The sequence below is a fragment of the Centroberyx affinis genome, unplaced genomic scaffold, assembly GCF_046629955.1.
Source record: "Centroberyx affinis isolate AG114_WGS23_722 - 3 ecotype Tasmania unplaced genomic scaffold, CSIRO-AGI_Caff_v1 ptg000278l_1, whole genome shotgun sequence".
Classification (NCBI taxonomy): domain Eukaryota; kingdom Metazoa; phylum Chordata; class Actinopteri; order Beryciformes; family Berycidae; genus Centroberyx; species Centroberyx affinis.
Window position 1 is genome coordinate 287,721 of NW_027278957.1, and position 19,372 is coordinate 307,092.

Here is a 19,372-nt window from a genome sequence, read left to right on the forward strand (position 1 = left end):
GCTCACTCTTTCAGGAGGAGATTTCAATCTTTTTTTCAGTGAGAATGTTAGTTGTAACTTTAATTTAGCAACCCAGTTAATGTCTGTAGTATAAAAGATTATTAACGTGGGTATAAAACAGGTCAAAACACACTCACTTAAGTTTAGCAAATAGCTAGTCATCTTTAAGATAGAAGTATTATCCTTTCTATCCATGCCAGTATCAAATCCTTCCACAATATTCAGTTCTGTCACTGGCCTGGACTGAGTCTACAATCCATAAATAAAACAAGGTCACACTTTATTGGAATTGTGTGAAAAGTAGTCTACAGTGTCTGGGCGAGGGTTAATCTGGGTTAGGGTTACAATTGGGGTCAGTAATAGGATTAGGGTTACACTGAGGTCAAGGTTAAAGTCACATAATCTGAAGAGATGCAGCAAATAGGCAAGTGACGTTTTGTTGAACATGTACTTTTTGTCACCTGATAGTTGAGTACCAACATTGGACTATCTTAATAAAGTGTCAAAGACAGAAGGTGAAGTGTGCAACCCAGGGAGAAAGAAATATACATCATGTGTTTGTGCATGATTTTCAAGGAGTAGGCGTTCATGCAGAAGGATGGCAGGGTGAGGGGGGGCAGGTGTGGAAGATGGAAGTGCAGGAGCAGCACATCACGGGACTTTGGTGCGGGCCGAGGGCCAGTAGAGGGGCTTCGGCATGGACACGTGGACACGGCATGTGGGACACGTCTGTTTCTTCCACAACCACTGCTCCATGCACTGAAACGCATTTTAGAGGAGATTAGTACATGTAATGACATGTAGTGCTGCTGCTGGAGTTTTGTAGAGCAGCGTCACCCAAAGCATGTTAGGTAGCACGACATTTCCGTGAATGTTTAATTATATAGGCCTGGAGGAGCACAAATGTCCCACATTGTATTGATAAGCAAGACAGGAAGATAAAGATAGAGTGCCAGATGTAACTAGCGAGTATCAGTTAACAAGCTGAAGGTTTATAATTTGTGTATGTATTGAATTTCTTTACTGATGCCAGTAGCTAATTTCCAACATGCTGACCTACAATAAGGATGCATAACAGGATCAGCACTCACCCCTGACCTGAGCTATCATTCTAGTCCTAGTTGTTACATGCCTTACTGTATTTTACAAAGGCTGTATGTTGAACAGGCTGGACTGTAATGAGTGACAGAGTCCAGAGCAATTCCCTCTGGTTGAAAAGTTATAATGCAGGTAAAACCCCAAGCTGATAAATGCCCTTGTTAATTTATTCCCTTGTTTATTTATGCTTATAGTGTAAAACACAAACACAAAAACACACAAAATTCAGGGGCTTCATTAAAGCTATCATAAAGATAAAGTAATCAAAATGATTAAAACAAGTCCTCCAAGCCTTGAGTGTGACTTGTGACTTGACACAGTCCAGAGAAACACACAAGCAGATCACAGCAACTCAAGACATCCTAATCGGATCTGTGACAAATTTTATATTTTTTGTAACTTTTATCACTTGAAAATATCCCACTTGTGTGATATTTCAAACCATTCAATGAATGTAACCAGAGAGATATTAGCTACTTAGTCACTGAGTAACAACTGAAAGTAGGATTACATGACCTATATGAACAACTTAAAGATATAGTGACATGCTTGGTTGGTCTACAGCACAGTAAATATAACGCTTGTGAAACTTAAATATTTTCTACATATTGTGTATGAAAATGGTAAGGTTATGATACCGAGGCACATGTTCCTTGCCAGTGTTAAAGTAGCATACATTTCAAGGCAGCAGGTAAATACAAGCTAATTCAAGCAGGATAAAGTTGCATTACACCTATCTTGAATATTCAGATTCAGGGAGATTTTTTTTATACATTTTTAGAAATTATGATGGCAAGTACAAATTATGGGTGACACTGAACAGAAAGAATCCTAGGTGATGAGAGTTGATTTTGATTTTGATCATAAACACCAGCTGAGATAGTGATTGGGTCCACAACAGAGTTTTACAGTCTAGGCCTTGAGGTGGAAACACTTAAATGGCACACCGTCTAATAGTTTGAAATGTTCAAATAGGATCCTTATGTTCGGTCCATGGATGCAAATCTCCCATCTGCCCCTTCCAAACTGTACACATCAGTGGTGCGAGTATCAGATCCTCCCACAGCATGATATCAGCGGTGCCTCCTCAGGGACAGCTGGCGGCGGGGTGGGTGGTACTCCTGCTCCTTGAAGAACGGCTCGTCCGCTGACTTCCTCCTTTCATCCAAGCGTCTCCTCACCTGACCTGCAGCTGCTTCACTGCGGGGCGGAGCCAGCTCTAACCTCCGAGCCGCCTTGCACCCCCACCAACCAGAGACGAAATGTGAGTGTCAAGGCCTCAAGACCGGGGAAGAGCTACAAGAGGGCTCCATGCTTCAACAGGGATTGGAGATGTGTTTTCATACCAGCTCACATCATGCAGTTTCAGGAATGAATCTGATTTCTCACATGCTGAACACTGTGTGTACTGAGGGAATAAGACTCTTCTTCTGCATGGGGAAGGATAGAGCAGTATCTACACACAATGTGGAGTAGACATGCAAGGGATCCAACTATGAAAAGATGTTTTACCTCTTTGTGGAAGCGGTGTGTGCAGTGCAGCTCTTGAACTCCTCCTCCGCTGTTACGCATGTCCTCATGACAGATGAGACACAGGTTGTCTGCATCATTCTGTAAAACAAATGAACAAGGATGAACTCTTCCTTTATTATTGGCATTCTGTACAACTGATGCCAGAAGCCGCTGACCATCAGGTGACAACTGTTGTGATTGAGTTATACCTTGTGCTTTAAGAGTACAGCATCACTTGACAGTTATCAAATGTTGCCAGTGTTCCCTATGTAGACATCCCACAATGCATTTTTCACAGCAGAGACAAATGTTCTAACTTATTTTCAGTGATATTCAACATTACAGAGTAATTTTACATATCAGCTGATGACCGACAGCCTCTAAATACAGCGCAATGAGCATTTCAGAATTAGCCAAACCCCCACTGCAGTAATGACAAATGAGACCCATTTAATTTTCTTATCATCATTATCTCCTTTCAAAAACTATGCTTAAGCCACTCAGGTGGAATGACACATTGTTCCAACTAAAACCAAAACCTACTAAAAATTAAAAGACATGAAAAGTAAAACTAATATATGATTCATATTAATTATGAATATAATTATTGATATTACTATCCAGTATAATTAAATAGTTAAATCCAAAATAGGCTACATCAAAATGCAAAACTTCTTGTTCGGTCTGTAAGTCCTGATCTGCTGTGTTGTATCACAAATAAAGCGGACACTGCTCAGTTTACACTGAGGGATTTTTTTTTCCATCAGTGGAACATGTGATGGACTTCCAAACTGTGAGCAGATAAAAGGTTATGCAACTTCAAATGCATTTAAAAACAAAAAGTGGAGCATGGAAATGATAAAGATGTGCAAAAACTCAGCAACTCCTTTCCTTTAAAATTTTCTAAGAGCTTCATCATAATCTATTTGTGAAACTTCTTACTGAATATGATTAGATGGAACCTCCCAAAGCTGATCTACCATTCAGTTAATGGATCACTTACAATAGACAGGGCCAGTAATGTAATCTGTAAAAATTGCATAACATTTTATGAAGCTTTAGGCCTATTTCACCACAGACGTAAGATAGGACAGATAGCTTTCCAGTGTTAGATCCCATTGCACACTCAATGAAATGAGCACCTTCAGATGGGCAGTCAATGCAAACCGAGTAAAAAAGTGTAAAATAATTACTGATCTACAGGACTAAAACTGCCATCATGTAGTTGTGAATGCGTGGAAAATAAATTTTATTGTGGGTACAAAAAGAAGCTTGGCTTAGAGGTTATAAATGGAGACACACTGCCAGTTCCCCCATTGTAAAAATGTATTACTTGCAGTAGTATAATAGCTGAGCAACACTGATTGGCTTAGAGTGCTCATGAATAGTGGGAGGTTACACCCATGGTGCCAATAACATCTGAACCCAAATTTAGTTGGTATGTGATTCTATGGATTTTTTTGAGTATTTCTAGTGGTAGTAAAGATAGTACTTACATCCTTTAAGAAGTTACATTGCATTAATATGCAATTTTCTTGCATGAATATTGAAAGTATGAGACGATGTTTCTCAGTAGATACTAGGCTAAAGTTAAAGTGATAGCTAATGTGGAAACTGGAGGGATGGGGGGAACAGAGGAAGGGAGAGGAGGAGTGCAGTTCACTAAATTAGTTTATATTGTGTCATCAACATTTATTTGATGAAATGGCATTTTAATGTCATCAAAAAAAAAAAAAAAATGCAGCAGACATGACCAGGGCCGGGTCATGGAACAATTCAATGTAAATAAGCAAAATTACATTAGTCTGCATTAAAAACACCTAACACCTGGATCGCTCGTCACAGTGTGCAGCAGAGTGACAGGTGTATCACTCCTTACCAGAGACATGGCCTTCTTGTCACGGAAAAAGAGTCTCTTCTCAAAGGACTCTGTGAGCTCTGGGATGGTGGTGATGCGGCTCTCAGGGATGGCTGCCTTGGAGCGGCTGTTGTCATCCGAGGAGGCGCGGCGGGCTCTGCAGTGAGGCCGCACCTCGCCCTTCTCCTCCCTTGTTTTGGTGTGGATGGGGGCGGGAGCCATCGTTGCTGCATGGAGCTTGTTCAACTTCATGGCATTTAACTGTGACTGAGGACCACAGAGGGGATAACAAGTGCCACATTACACAACATTATAACTTCTATCTTGTCCACACTGATTAAAATCTTCACAAAAGAGAAGCTGTGTGATGTTTAAACCCCAGACAGACTGTTCTGCTGAGCTTTGTCTGTGAATGGGGTTAATCACTAGTTATATCCTTAAGTAACACGTTGGCAAAGCACCCAGCTAATTATAGGAGCATTGCCTATTGACTCAAGCAAGTCAGTTCATTGATTCTTTACACAACAACTATAATCTGATTATTATGTTTTTGGAGTGCTTGTTGCAAAACAGGTAAGTAGAAGATAAGGTCGCAATAAAAAAAACACCAATGCAAAGTCTTCCTACTGGTGTGAGCTGAATATTGGTAAAGTTTTGGTCCGCTCATCACTCACTGGTAAACTTAAACGCTCTTGACGCTCGGTAGTTTGAAAAATATGATGTTAGTAAACGGCTTTGTGTACATGTGTAGGAGAATAGCATCTAAGACCGCACTTTCCTCTTCCAGCAAATTCAGTATTGGGCCACCAAAGCCTACCAATGTCATGAATTTTATGAAGACAAGAAACCCAATAAATTGGTGCTTGGTTTATGACAGTGGTAAACATCAAGCACAATTCCAAAATGTCCCATACATGATGCATTTGAGTTCATAACCAGTGACTGAGAAGACTACAGTACATACCATAACATTATCATGATTGTCTAACCATGCACATGACCATCACACAGTGAAATCACTCTTCTATTCCACTGAGCTGCCACAGTAAATATACTTGACTTGGGATAACAACCATCAATTGCTATGTTCCATAACCCCTATAAGCCATTTTATATGTTTGCATATTTCATTATTTCTCTTCCCAGCTGCTTTAGATGTTGAACATGCCAGGCAACTGTAAGGATTTCTTTGATGCAACAGGGGAAAACAATGGAAGGAACTCACAAAGTAGACTGAATGAAAGTGCAAAGCAGATCACATGACAATGCGTCATCACAACAAATTTTACAGCTATAATGAAATTCATGAAAAAATCCTACATTCAGCATCTTTAAGGAATAGATGGACCAAAATTATGCAAGGAAACACTCCGCCTACAATTACACAGGCATCAGAAACCCTGATTGTGCAAAGACTTAATGTCGGTATTTCCTTCATTTTGACCGTACCCTGAACTAATCGTCTTGTCAGTGACGCAGGTGCTGGGGAATTCCACATTTGTTGGTGAAATGAAAACAGAAAATTTCAACTGGCAGAAAAAATTTAAATTCAACTACACAAGTGCTGCTCTGTAGCTGAACCCTGACCTCTGACCTCCCTGAGGAGGGAGGCAAGCGAAAACACAATTCCCTTATTAGAATGAAAAACTCTGACCAGCAAGGGGTCCATGGTTAAAAGACAACAGAAATTCCAATGGGGGAATATGATTTCCTATCTTAACATTAATTTGAGCTGTAGACAGTATTTACCCAGTAATACCTCTACAAGATACATATCACAATTCCAATAAACAGATACAACAAGACCAGATTCAAAACCAGTTCTGCATTCATTTGAAAACTTCCCATCAGTCACAGGGAAGTAGTGAACTGGACAGACATGTAAAGTCGGGGTGTGGCAGAATACTTGGTTAACCACAGTGTTTTTACCAAGTTAAGCCAGATGAACAAACATTGGAAACATCTTAGTTGTGGCTGACTGGACATCCAAAAAGTCATGTTTGACACCACTCTCTTTAATCTTTTTTTTTTTTTATTGTGTTTTTGTTGTAATTGTGCATGCTGCAACAATAGAGCAGGAAGTTAAACTCAAGTTCCCAGTTACACAAGTATAGAATCAATTGTAACCAGTTCATTTTAAGCAAGAAGTGTGTGTGTGTGTGTGTGTGCGTGTCATAGGTGCGTGTGTATGGGTTTGGGGGAGCTTCATGTATGCGTGCATCAGCAGACATTATTGATGTGAAATTGGTCTGGGTAGCTAACAGGTCAGGACAACCTATTATCAAACTCTATAATAGACCTACATAGCCTGCAGAGTCCTTAAAACAAAGTTTGTGTTTTCCATGTCTGCAGAGAAGCTGCAGAGTTTATACACACATTACTCCGCTGTTATTCTCTGCCTTTATAAGATCATACTTATACCTTTCTTATTCAACCTTATTCTTTGACCTTTTTTGATTTTATATACTAACATAAACATAATGGATATTATATGATTTTGATTAATTTAGGCATATAGGTGATTTGTTAATTTGTCATAAAAGTTAGTTGTATTTGCCAGTTGCTAAAGATTGCATCTATCTGGGTAAAAACACACTTTTCAATCTGTGGTCAGACATTATGGAATAAACTGATTTTTCTAATTGCACAAAAAAGACTTGTCTACAATTTCTTGCAACTGTTTGCATTGTATTTCAATGCAAATATATATTGCACAGTGTGAGTCCAAAAAGACACATGTACGCATCTATTAAACACTGCAGATTCTTACCTCACAGGGGAGTGATGCTCTTCGATCAACTTGTGTCTTTGTTGGTCTTCTAAAGCTGCGTTTTCTGTCTCTGGAGTGTCCAGCTTCTGCTCCATGACCCCAGTAACTACTCATCCATTTTGTGAAGTTACCGTCGTCATCCTCATCATTGTCCATAATGATAGCAGGCAGGAGCCTGAGAGACATGATGGAGCTGCTGGGGAGCTTGGAGCTCTGAGTCCAGGTACAAGAGATGAAATGTGACCCCAGCTGAGTGGTGCTGAGGGTGAAGACAAAGCTGAGCTGACCTGGTCAGGCTCTGCTGACAGGCAGTTGGTCCACTACACTGCACTGTCCCACAAGGCAAAGATAACTTACCTCAATTAGATCCCTCTGGTGCCTAAGCACAGTTGGTGTAGTTCTGTTATTCTTGGATGATCCAAAAATAAACTGCAGAGCTTTTGCTCAAGTCTTTAAATAAGTGAATCCCCTATAATCTATTTAACATCGCTGTTAGAAAGTAAAAATGGAGGCGATAGGAATAAACAGGGAGGCGGGAGTCAGGGAAGGACAGCTAGTATTTTGGTAGTGGGTGGGGGTTGTGACTGCTGCTTTTAATCTTTCCACTGCAGTCATGGGCCCGGGGGTAGACCACTGAAACTCCAATTTCCCCATACTTTCCACTCGCTGAGTCCATCAAACCTGTCAATAATTATGGAGTGCAGGCAACTCTCTCTGCCCCTGTGTGTTGTGAGCCTGAGGCTCGTGTGATACAGGACAGAGAGGGACTGTAGCTTTTCATAGGGCAGTGGGTACCACCAAATCTGTGATGTATTTTTTGTTGCTTTTGCTTGACATGAAGGGACTTCTCTCTGTTCAACTGTTGTCAAAAAACAGCAAGCGCTGCTCCTAATATTTAGAAATGCTTTATCAAATTTGGAAAGTACAATTCTTTATGTTCTCATACATGAGAAGTGTACAATGCACAGATTAAGCAACTGGAAAAGTAACACAGTAGCACAAATTGGTACTGAAATATCCGTGGGCATATATAGCAACATATTGGATCATGAGGTCATGTGTCCCACCTGTTGTGGAACTAAAGCACATCCAGCTGATCTGTGGTCAGTTTGGTCCAGTCCGTGGTCTGACCTTCCATCAGCTTCATGAGCGTCAAAGTTACAATGTACAATCTGAATCTCAGTTGTGCCCCTAATGACCAGAAAATCTGAGTCAGAAAGACAGTTAATCCACTATAAGCCTTTACATAAATATAAAAGTACTCATAAAATATTTTTTGCCTAATCATAAAAACATAAAAAATAAGTATGTCTCCCTGTCTATCTATTTCAAAAGCCCCATGCTGGAGTCTGCAGATATCTGCACTTTTCATTACAATTCAACAGGTTCCTCTGACACTGAGATAAGAAAAACTGGCTTTACAGGCTATTTAGGGACCAAATCCCATTATCCCTCTTCACTAACTTGTGTGTTCTTGCAACTTTGCAAAATTATGTAATTATTATGACACTTTGTATTTGTATGGCACATAAACAACACAACAGGTATTACACAGTTAAGTCAGCTGTCTTATATTCCACGAAGTCAACAATATGGCTCTGCACTGGAGAGACTAATATGTGAAGGGTCGGTAGAAATTACAGTTTAGACAACAAAACTAAACCCAACTAAACACAAGATGATCAGTTTGAATGAATGGAAGTATACTGCTGAGGTTTAGACCTAAACAAAGCCAAACCCTCCTTCACACCCTCACAAACTGAAAGGATCAAAATGTTGCTAATCATCTCAGGGCGTCGAGTTTGGAAGGGGCAGACTAATCTGGACAGACTGTTAAGACACATTCATGCTGCCTTGTCATGTAACTCAGATCAGGACTGAGAACAAGATTACAGTAATCTTTTTTGGACAGAAAAAAGTCAAAGTAATCCATTAAAATCACTGCTACAGTAATTACACATACAGACGTGTTTACAGAACTAACAATGTTTTTACACATCTTGAAATAATGGTTTACAATAGCTGTACATTATGATAAGAACAAAATTCTAATTACAATGTGGTGGGGGGTGGGGTCACAAAAAGGAGAGCAAAATTTGTTTACAATGGCATCAATAATCACTATATTTTCATTATTATCAATCATACATTGACTAATGTTAGCCATTAATTGTTAGATGAGTAATAGCAGAGGCTGGTAAACTTAAGACGATTAATTAAAATGGCAAAATAGGATGAATAAATCAAACTGACAACTGCAACTTCTCCCAGGTAGGGGAGCACTTCTTTTCCGCTCCGTCGTCTTGTCGGTGGCCAGGTGACCACTAAGGCTCGAGAAGGCTAGCCCCTCTGGTATAAAAGTATCTGAAAGTAATCAGATTACATTATTTAATGTGAGTAATTCAGTGGAGTATGTTTAAAGCAGTTTGAAGCAGGTAATCAATCATCTGTAATGGTTTATGTTTTGAAAGTAACCCTCCCACCCTCATCCAAACACTGCCCAACGTTACAGAAGCACTCACAGGTCACAGGTTACTACTGAATATCTAGTGAGAGAATCAAACTAAGCTAAGCTGTGCGAACAATACACACAGTTCATAGAAATATCAGACAGTCAGGAATAGCTGAAAGATCAGACATCCTTACTGTAACCTTTGGTTAGTAGCCTATTGGCCTTTTCCTTTTCCTTTTCCTTTACTCTAAGGCCAGTGGTTTAGTGAGCTTCACTGTAAAGCAACAACATGAACTCATTAATGGGATTTGCACAACATACACAGCAAATACAATATACAAGGTTATTGTGTCTCATCACGTGTTGCAGTTTAGTGGCAAAATTGATTTTATGGCTTTTCAAATCAAGCTGCTGTGCCTGTGAAGGATTGATCACTTGAAGCCATAAACATGTTTAGAGCGACTTAACATGGACAAAAAAAAAGTGCCCATGTATACATGGACAACATGGACTACTGTCTGGAGTAGGTTCAGATGAGGAGCTATAGTTTATTCTTAATTTTGTGGAACGCCTGTTGTGGAACAGAATGAAAAAATAGATAGCCTAATACGTAAGTAGATTACAAGTCTTCCTTGAATTTACAGGACTCTACTGAATAAGGCCTACAGGGCATGATGTGGAGGGAGTAGTGATTCTAATACTTCTCACTCAAAGAAAAGGTCTATATTACTATAAAGGCATGTCTCTTCTTTACACATGCTTTCTCTAACCAGTCACCCATCAGTGTTGACTTTGAAAACTTGGGCAGCGCTGGGCACTGTTTGAGGACAGATGGCCTGGGGCACAAATCGAGTAGCCAGGCTCCAGCACTGTCCTGACACACCAGCACCAAGCTCTGAAATGTCACAGAGGAGATTGAAGCTGGCATTCACATACACACACAAAGTACCACACACACACACACACACACACACACACACACACACACACACACACACACACACACACACACACAAACTCATATGATAAATCCACATTGATTAGGATCAAATCTAGAGGGTTGGTGTTGAGGCTGAAACACAATTTGAAAACAAAATAGCCAACACTATTTTAACAAAATTGTCTACACACAGCACTGACATCTTGTGACTACAATAAGCATCTTCCACCACATCTTTTAACAAACATGTGCAGGGATAGACATATAACAAGTAGACGTTTAAATTCAGGAGGTGATCAGTTGGCAACAACAAACACATTCTGGATAGAGAGAGGCAGCAGCACTGCCATCTGGTGGCTGCAACCAGACAGCAATAGACATAAAACATGAAATAGGTTTTTGGCCTCCAGGTTAAAAAAAAACCTGACTAATTTGTTAGGTATTAGGTTTGATAAGTAAGAAAAATGTGTTTCAGCCATCCACTGTGTTTCCTAGGTTCATGTTGTTGAGTCACAAAATTGGCAAGTATAAGAAGTGTAAAAACAGGGTTAAATGAAAAACAACTTTGTGAGCAGTTTATCTTGGATACAGTGGGAAGAATTAAAATAAAGACGAGGTGAAAGTATGAGAGATCGTTTAGTTCATTTAATTTTTGTGCTTTTTGTATGTGTAGTTTAAATGCAAATGTAATTTCAGTTTATTTTATTTTGATGTATTTATGTATTTCCACTGTAGCAAGATAAAATGCCAGCCTAAATATTGAACTGCGCCTGGAGGCAGGATTCACATGACTATGGAAGTCAGTGAGGTTTCCACAGTGATGCCTCTAATGCCTCTTTTCAGTAGGAGCAATGTTATTAACGAGTGACAGGGTTGCTTAGACGGACTACAAAATGTAACCGTTGAACTACAGCAGGAACTACACCCATTCACACGTTTCGCCGTGTCCGCCAGTATCCCATGAGTCCGCGGTGTTTCTGTGACCTCGCAGAGAGCACGAGAAGAAGTGGTGTCTGGTGCAGCAGGTGCTAGCCGAGTATTAGCTGGCTAACAGTTGCGTGGTTGATCATGGCTGCTTCAAAGCCGGTCGAACCGCAGTCCGGGACTGGACTACCACGCTGGCAGCTAGCACTGTTAATCGGGACTCCCATAGTTCTGGGAGTAGGGGCGGTTTACCTGTGGAACCGTAGCAGAACGAAGGAAAGACGAGGAAAAGGAAACGGGGAGAGGAAAACCCCAGAAGGCAGCGCCAGCCCCGTGCAGGGCCAAGACGGCGCGGCTCGAGCCAGCCGGGAGCAAGAGAATATGGTACCGTTGCCTAGAGACACTTCACACTACTGTTACTTCTTTTCCTACATTGGCGTGATCTGCCTTTGTGCAGCGCGTACAGCTTTCTGACTAAACTGTGTTTACCGTTAAAGTACAGTCAAGGACACCAACTGTCAGTTGCCTTAACGTCAGCTAGCCTGTTAGCAACCACGGTGCACCAGTGCTGGATTAGCTGATGTTAGCTCGTAAGATAGCGTTAGCTAGGTTAACTAGCCTGGTTCAAAATGTCGACCTCCCTTCAAACCAAGCATGATAGAGAAAATTGAGTGAGGGCAAAATGTTTCAGTTGAACTGGCAGGTGACACAAGCCCTCGGGAATAACACAAGGGATAAAGCTCTTCTAACTTATACTTTAGTTGGGTAATTTTAGATGTTTTTCGCTGGCAAGCTAACCATTAGCAAAGAAGAGCAGAGGGGGCGGGGTTGGTATTAACTGTGAATCAGTCTGCTAACGTTACTGGTGGATATCTGAAATAGCCAAACAGGCCTACGGGTGGCTGTCATCTCATTCAGATAACGGTAACGACAACCAATTTATCCTAATATCTTTCAAAACGGGTTTATGGACAACATTTGCATTTATTTCATGCATGGGTAATGTGCAATACGAAACATACGTGTTTGTTATTACGACCTGACTTGTCAATGAGAAACCAGAGTTCAATACTCTGCCTCTTCTGGAGTGATTTTTGTCAATATGTTAATGTATTTTGCTCAATTCAAGCTACAGTAGGGCTATAATTGAACAGAATGCAACCCAGTCGCTAATTCTGAGGCAGTTACTGACAGGTAAATTGCTAGTAAGAAGTTTCTTGGCGTGCATGTGTTTGTCTTTTTTGTCCAGTCGCTCCTGATATTAAGTGTATGTCCGGTCTGAGGCGCATCCACTTGAATAATTAATTTCCTAAAACCTAAGGTAAAATTGGAGAAAAGTATAGCCTATTCATATCATCCAGGACTATTGAGTATTTCTGTGCTGGAATATTGTAGTGATTATGCTTAAATCAGCATTATGTGTAGACATAAAGTTTGCACATGCTTTGTTTACAGTGTTGGGCTTTCTGATTCGGTGGCCTTTAATCCTTGACACTATGTTTGCAGGCTAAGCCTATTGCAGTGTAAGACGCATTGCCGAGGGACACTTAAATATGTAGAGACACAGTCTAATGGCTTTTCAGTCCATGACCAGGTCCCTTGAGTCACAGAGGTTACCATTTAATTAAAAAAAAACTTGCCTTTTCCCCCTCTCATTTAGAGCCCTTTGGACCGGGCACAGGCAGCAAAGAACAAGGGCAACAAGTACTTCAAGGCTGGCAAGTATGAGCAGGCCATCCAGTGCTACACAGAGGCTATTGCCCTCTGCCCCACAGAGCAAAAGGCTGATTTGTCAACCTTTTACCAGAACAGAGCAGCAGCCTACGAGCAGCAGGTTAGCACCACCATCACAGAAAATGTGTTCAGCAATTGTTGTTAAAATGTAATACCTGATTTTGAACAATGTGAAAAAGCAACATGTTGATGTGAAAGAAACTTGAATAGTAGAATTGAAGTACGGGTGAAAAAAATATATATACATGCTGTATATCAGACATGTATTTTTGTAGTAAGATAACAAGACGTATCATTTCAGATGAAGTGGGTAGAGGTGGTGCAGGACTGCTCTCAAGCTGTGGAACTGAATCCACGCTATGTCAAGGCTCTGTTCAGGAGGGCTAAAGCTCTGGAAAGACTAGACAACAAGAAGGAGTGTCTGGAAGGTGAGACTCTCACCTGTTCTTTTAAAAGTTGATCTTAAAATGTGATGTTTATTCTACCCTTATTGTGACTGCCACAGTGCGGATCAAGGATATTACTATTTTTGTACACCCTGTGTTCCTCTAGATGTCACGGCGGTCTGTATTCTCGAGGCCTTCCAGAACCAACAGAGCATGTTGCTAGCAGACAAGGTGCTGAAGCTGCTGGGAAAAGAGAAGGCCAAAGAGAAATACAAGGTATTTGCACACATCTACACCTTTTAATGACATTTGTTTGTATTTTATCTCCCTGAAATTGTCACAGTTAACTTTTTTTTTTTTTTTTTTTTTCCTGTAGAACCGTGAACCACTGATGCCTTCTCCTCAGTTCATCAAGTCCTACTTTAGTTCATTCACTGATGACATCATCTCCCAGCCCCTGCAGAAGGGAGAGAAGAAAGATGAAGACAAGGACAAGGAGGGCGAGGCGGCTGAGGTCACTGAGAGGTCAGATAATATATATGGAATATAATAATATGAAACTTATAATTCTACAGTTCGCTCCAAAGTTGCATGTGTTTGTAATGGTGTGTGGAAAAAGTAGGTTGACACAGTTATCAGAGATGTGTGAAACTGCTCAGTATTGAGATAGAGAATTAGCATGAGTGCAGTGCAAAACTGGCATATTGCCCATGCCTCCAAAACAGCCTGAGTTCTTTGAGGCATAGATTAAGGTGCTGGGCATGCATCGTGGTTCCTGTTGACTTGATAGTGTCACACACTCACTGCTGTTTTGTGTTTTTTGTTTTTTTTGGCACGCTCTTGCAGTGAATATCCTGTTCCACCTCATTCCAAAGGTGATGTATCGTTGAGATCTGGAACCCTGTAAAAACATGTTGCGCCAGAAGCCAGGATTCATCTGATAATTTTTCCACTCTTCAAGTCTTCCAATTTTGGTGATCATGTGCCAGCTGTAGCTTCATCTTCTTAGCTGACAGGACTTGAGCCTGGCATCTTCTGCTGATGTAGCCCATTCACTTCAAGGTTTCATGAGTTGTGTGGGTTATTGCTTAACCTGCCTGCCAAAAATACGTTACAATTGTGATTAAAGCATAATTGTCTATATATCATGATACAGATATCCAGATATCCAAACAAGAACCATTCTTAAACTGGGCAACCTACAGGAACTGATCTTAGAATGGAACCAGGGGCAAACCTGGGCTAAAAATCAAAATGACCTTCATGTCTACAAAACTGTCTACTACACTGTATGTAGTATTGATATTTTTATGGGAGCCTGTGTGTTTTTATGTTTATGGTGTAATAGGCGGTGGTTTGCTTATCTACTCATCTCTGTATTATTCCCCATAAAGATTGCGTCATTCAGAATTAATTCAGTGCTCTGGGCGCTGGCAATGTCCAGATGCACCACTCAAGCTGAGAGCTTACAATTGCAGATATAGTCTTCTCCTGGTAGGTGACTGTGCTGTTACACATACAGTACAGTCACCTAACTGTAACACCTTTTAATCACTGTTGATCAGAAATCATTAATTTGATGATTGAGAATATCATAGCTCCATCATATATTTCTTTGTACAGGTGCAGTTTGTTATTGGAAAGATACAGGCACACCTGGCATTAGAAAACAATAACAGCAATTAGCTCTATTAGGCTCGAGACTTCCTCAGCTTTGTGCCTTGGCACTGTGCTATACTCTGAAAGATACGACCATTCACTTATTCTGTTGTGTTACTCTCGAAAATCACCTGTTAGATCAACAGTTTTCCTGATCTTGTCCTTTCCTTCCGTAGCTCTGGCTACCTGAAGGCCAAGCAGTACATGGAGGAGGAGAACTATGACAAAATCGTCAGTGAATGCACCAAGGAGATCGAGTCCGGTGGTCGATACACTGCAGAGGCCCTGTTGCTGCGCGCCACATTCTACCTGCTGATTGGCAACGCTACCGCCGCCCAGCCTGATTTGGACCGGGTAATCAACATGCAGGATGCCAATGTGAAGGTACTGACCGTCTATTTTATAAGCCTATACTTAGTCGAGATTGTCCAGGCAATTAAGCTACTCAAATAGTCCATTAGTAAGACTACAAGGCAGTGCCATGAGGTGGTGCCCACTCATTGCCCACAAGCTAATCTCTCTTGATAGAATCCTAATTAAATTAAAGACTGACTGCTACATGCTTCTGGTTGCTGTGAGAGGGGAGCAAGCTTCTGTCAATTTGCTCTGAGAAATCACAGTTGAGTAGAGAATGTGCTGTGAAATCCAGGCCGGGATTCAAACGCCTCAACGACTCTTTACTTAAATGCTCACCTTTTTCTCACTATTCATCAAATTGCCAGTTGTCCATATACACACAGATCATCCTTTACAAAGAATGATGGAAAGGCAGCTAACGCATGACAAACATTGTTTTTTTTTTGTCTGCCTTTTTCAGCTCCGGGCCAATGCTTTGATCAAGCGTGGCAGCATGTACATGCAGCAGCAACAGCCTCTGCTGTCCACACAAGATTTTAACATGGCAGCTGAGATTGACACGCGCAATGCTGATGTCTACCATCACCGGGGTCAGGTACGGCTTTGTTGCTTTGGTTTCATTTACAGCCGTTTTTGTTAACTGATTGATTTTCAGTGAGCAACTATTAACTGAATGTTTGAATTGACTTGGGATATGGAATACTGTTGTACAACATGAAGCTGGTCATGAGACGCTGGACACATTTCAGGATGCCTCATAATGATTGTGCTTTATGGATTTCCTCTCAGCTGAAGATCCTGCTGGACCAGGTGGATGAGGCGGTGGGAGACTTCGATGAGTGCATTCTGCTCAGGCCCGACTCCGCTCTCGCCCAGGCACAGAAATGTTTCGCTCTTGTAAGTGAACAACTTAAGACTCTTTAAAAAACCAAGGTTGCCTTGCATTTTGTTAATTGTGGAAAAGTAGACTTCACTGCAAAAATGTCTTGGCCCAGTTTAGCCTTATACAAATCAAGATTAGCCAGCAAGTTTCTGTTGCTCTTGTGTTCTTCAGTATAGACAAGCATATACTGGAAACAACCCAGCCCAAGTACAGACGGCCATGGACGGCTTTGAGGATGTGATCAGAAGGTTCCCAAGGTGTGCTGAAGGCTACGCTCTTTATGCGCAGGTACACCTCAGACCATTTATTTAATATATTTAGAAATTATCAGTGGTTGCTTCATATTCATTTTGTTATTGTCGTGCTGTGGTCATTGTCTTAAGTGCTCTGAAAAGTAAGTAATCAGTTTTTTGTTTTTATCACTTTCCCTGTTCCTTTCAGGCTTTGACTGATCAGCAACAGTTCGGGAAAGCAGATGAGATGTATGACAAGTGTATTGACCTGGAACCAGACAATGCGACCACATATGTCCACAAGGGGTAGGTGTTTTTGTTTTTGTCTTACTCAGTAGACCTATTGTATCAATAGCATCTCTGATTGACATGTGTAAGTCGGACATCAGTTGGTAATTGTTCAGTATTTGTCCAGTTTGTTGCAGCTGCAGTGGAAACAAGACCTTGACTTGGGTCTAGAGCTGATCAGTAAGGCGATTGAGATTGACAACAAATGTGACTTTGCCTATGAAACTATGGGAACCATTGAAGTACAGAGGTGAGATCAATGTTTTTAACCTGAACAACACATCATATGGCCTCTTAAAGGGCTTTAAATAACCAGGGTCTTTTCCTTTCAGGGGCAATCTTGACAAGGCAATAGAAATGTTCAACAAGGCAATTAACCTAGCCAAATCAGAGATGGAGATGGCCCATTTGTACTCGTTATGTGATGCGGCGTATGCCCAGACTGAAGTGGCCAGGAAGTATGGGCTGAAGCCTCCAACACTGTAACTTCTCTGCCGATTGATCGCCAATCCCAATCTTCATTGCTGAGCCTGACTGTGTTAAAGATGCAACTGTCTTTTTTTGTTTTGTAAAAAATGAGTACTGGATCAGAAAAGCAAAAAAAATATCCCTGAATATATACAGTATATCGTGTTTACATCACATTGAAGGGGTTTGCTACTTTGGAAAGATTTGGTTTCTATTCACAATCAAGCAAAGGCTGTGATCCAAGCCTCCGGTAGACTTGGGGAGGGGAAAGGTCTTAACCACCGCAGCCCGTTGCTAGCACTTAATTTGACCGCAACACCGACCCTTTTTATTGCTCATGTTTCTTTAGAAAGATATTGTGTCGTCCAGAGAGAAAAACACATACATGAATGGCCATGTATACCCTTCTATCCACTAGTAATTTTCCAGTTATATGCATAAGAAAAGAGAATTGAGATGTGCTCAGTCTGTTCAACCCATTATTGACTAATGCTTTTGTGACATTTTAAAATCTACAGAAAATACTGTGAGAGCTTTATATAGTTCTAATGGACTGTTCACTTGTTAATTTATGTTGATCTCAACAAGTGTTTTTGTCCGGCTGCTTCCATATTCTAACATTAATCAAACGGCAAATGCAAGATTAAAATTATAGTCAAATGTGTAATGATGTCAGTGTTTGGTGTAATGCTGGAATTGATCACGTGGGAAAAGGGTACACAAAGAGGTTCAGTCTAAAGTTTAGGATCCGTAAGTGTTTTTTTTATTTTCAGATTGCCTGTTTTTCTTTTTATATATTCTGTACAGCATGTGATATTTCTCTTTATAAATAAATGTTAATGCAATGCTTGTGCTGAAGTCAGGATCTGGTCGTTAGGGAAACCCTACCTATAAATGAGACTTTGGACATAACACATTTGTTTGGCATAACTTTCACACTGTAGACAACTTTTTGTTTTTAGTTGCAAGATTTTCTTTCTTTGAATTGCCTCTAGTGTCAGGAGATGTCAAAAGGGATCAGTTATTCAGTGCTTTTTTTCTTAGCTCAGTTCAATTGATAAATCCTCATGTTTGTTTTTTATTTAATATTTTTGTTTTTCATGCTATGTTCAGATCGTTCTTTAGACAGAGTAGTCTTAAGACAGTGGTTTAATTTTTTTTTTCTCGAGGGACGCTCCTATTCAAAATAAATTTTCTCACAACCCAAGCCTTATTGTTGCTAGCCTGAATGCAGCCCTATGAATCTCTCTTTCTGTTTGAGCCAGGTGAAACTGGAATGATTTGGTTCTCTGGTAAAGGCAATACAATCATCTGTAAAGACAATTAGTCCCCACTGCTGAATGTTTGTACATTTGGAGCATCTTCATTTTACAACCAAGTGTTAATTCAAGATAATTTGACCTAGATTTGTGAAATACTGCAGTTTCCCTGTGACTCTCATTCATGTAGCATTAACGATGGTTAGATTTTGCTGATTGTGTGGCACTACCAAAGAACCAAATGATGCATTCCAGCTTCAGCAGGTGTTAAGACGACAACTCAGTTCAAAACTCGACCTGAAAGTTACGGGAAGAGACGGGAGTTCACCTTAAACAATTTTGACTGTATCTTCAGAAGAAACACTAACGTTCTTTATCCAAGAGATGTATCATGACCAAAGTGTGGGAAAAAAAATATGAATCCTAATAAAGTTATAATTCCTGAAACTATCTTCTTGCAAATTTCATCTAGACAGCCTTATAATCTGAAACTTCCTCTTAATGCACAGAAACCTCTTTGTGATCTGGGACTTCCTTATGGTTAGCAATCT

General features: G+C 40.5%; 2 protein-coding genes across 2 annotated transcripts; one reads left to right on the plus strand and one right to left on the minus strand.

The window, feature by feature from the left end:
- Positions 1–2,171: 2,171 nt before the first annotated feature.
- On the minus strand, positions 2,172–7,424 carry lnp1 (leukemia NUP98 fusion partner 1). Its single transcript, XM_071512526.1, has 4 exons — positions 7,239–7,424; positions 4,490–4,735; positions 2,611–2,709; positions 2,172–2,333 (listed from the first exon to the last, which is right to left on the minus strand). Exons 1-4 carry the CDS (start codon positions 7,422–7,424, stop codon positions 2,172–2,174), a joined length of 693 nt encoding a protein of 230 aa, XP_071368627.1.
- A 4,202-nt stretch (positions 7,425–11,626) lies between these two features.
- tomm70a (translocase of outer mitochondrial membrane 70 homolog A (S. cerevisiae)) lies at positions 11,627–19,260 on the plus strand. The gene is made up of 12 exons (XM_071512773.1): positions 11,627–11,938; positions 13,215–13,388; positions 13,590–13,716; positions 13,841–13,950; positions 14,051–14,199; positions 15,510–15,717; positions 16,151–16,285; positions 16,480–16,587; positions 16,745–16,861; positions 17,015–17,112; positions 17,222–17,344; positions 17,427–19,260. The coding sequence occupies exons 1-12, from the start codon at positions 11,699–11,701 to the stop codon at positions 17,578–17,580; spliced, it is 1,743 nt and encodes a 580-aa protein (XP_071368874.1). The 5' UTR covers positions 11,627–11,698; the 3' UTR covers positions 17,581–19,260.
- The last annotated feature ends 112 nt before the right edge of the window (positions 19,261–19,372 follow it).

What these genes read in the sequence shown, in the direction of transcription:
- tomm70a (XM_071512773.1), top strand. Translation starts at nt 11,699, where the DNA reads ATGGCTGCTTCAAAGCCGGTCGAACCGCAGTCCGGGACTGGACTACCA. An exon ending in TGCAGGATGCCAATGTGAAG is followed by an intron (nt 15,718 to 16,150) that starts GTACTGACCGTC and finishes TGCCTTTTTCAG; the next exon opens with CTCCGGGCCAATGCTTTGAT. An exon ending in TCTACCATCACCGGGGTCAG is followed by an intron (nt 16,286 to 16,479) that starts GTACGGCTTTGT and finishes ATTTCCTCTCAG; the next exon opens with CTGAAGATCCTGCTGGACCA.
- lnp1 (XM_071512526.1), bottom strand. Translation starts at nt 7,424, where the DNA reads ATGTCTCTCAGGCTCCTGCCTGCTATCATTATGGACAATGATGAGGAT. An exon ending in GAGCATCACTCCCCTGTGAG is followed by an intron (nt 4,736 to 7,238) that starts GTAAGAATCTGC and finishes TGTGGTCCTCAG; the next exon opens with TCACAGTTAAATGCCATGAA. An exon ending in ACAAGAAGGCCATGTCTCTG is followed by an intron (nt 2,710 to 4,489) that starts GTAAGGAGTGAT and finishes TTTGTTTTACAG; the next exon opens with AATGATGCAGACAACCTGTG.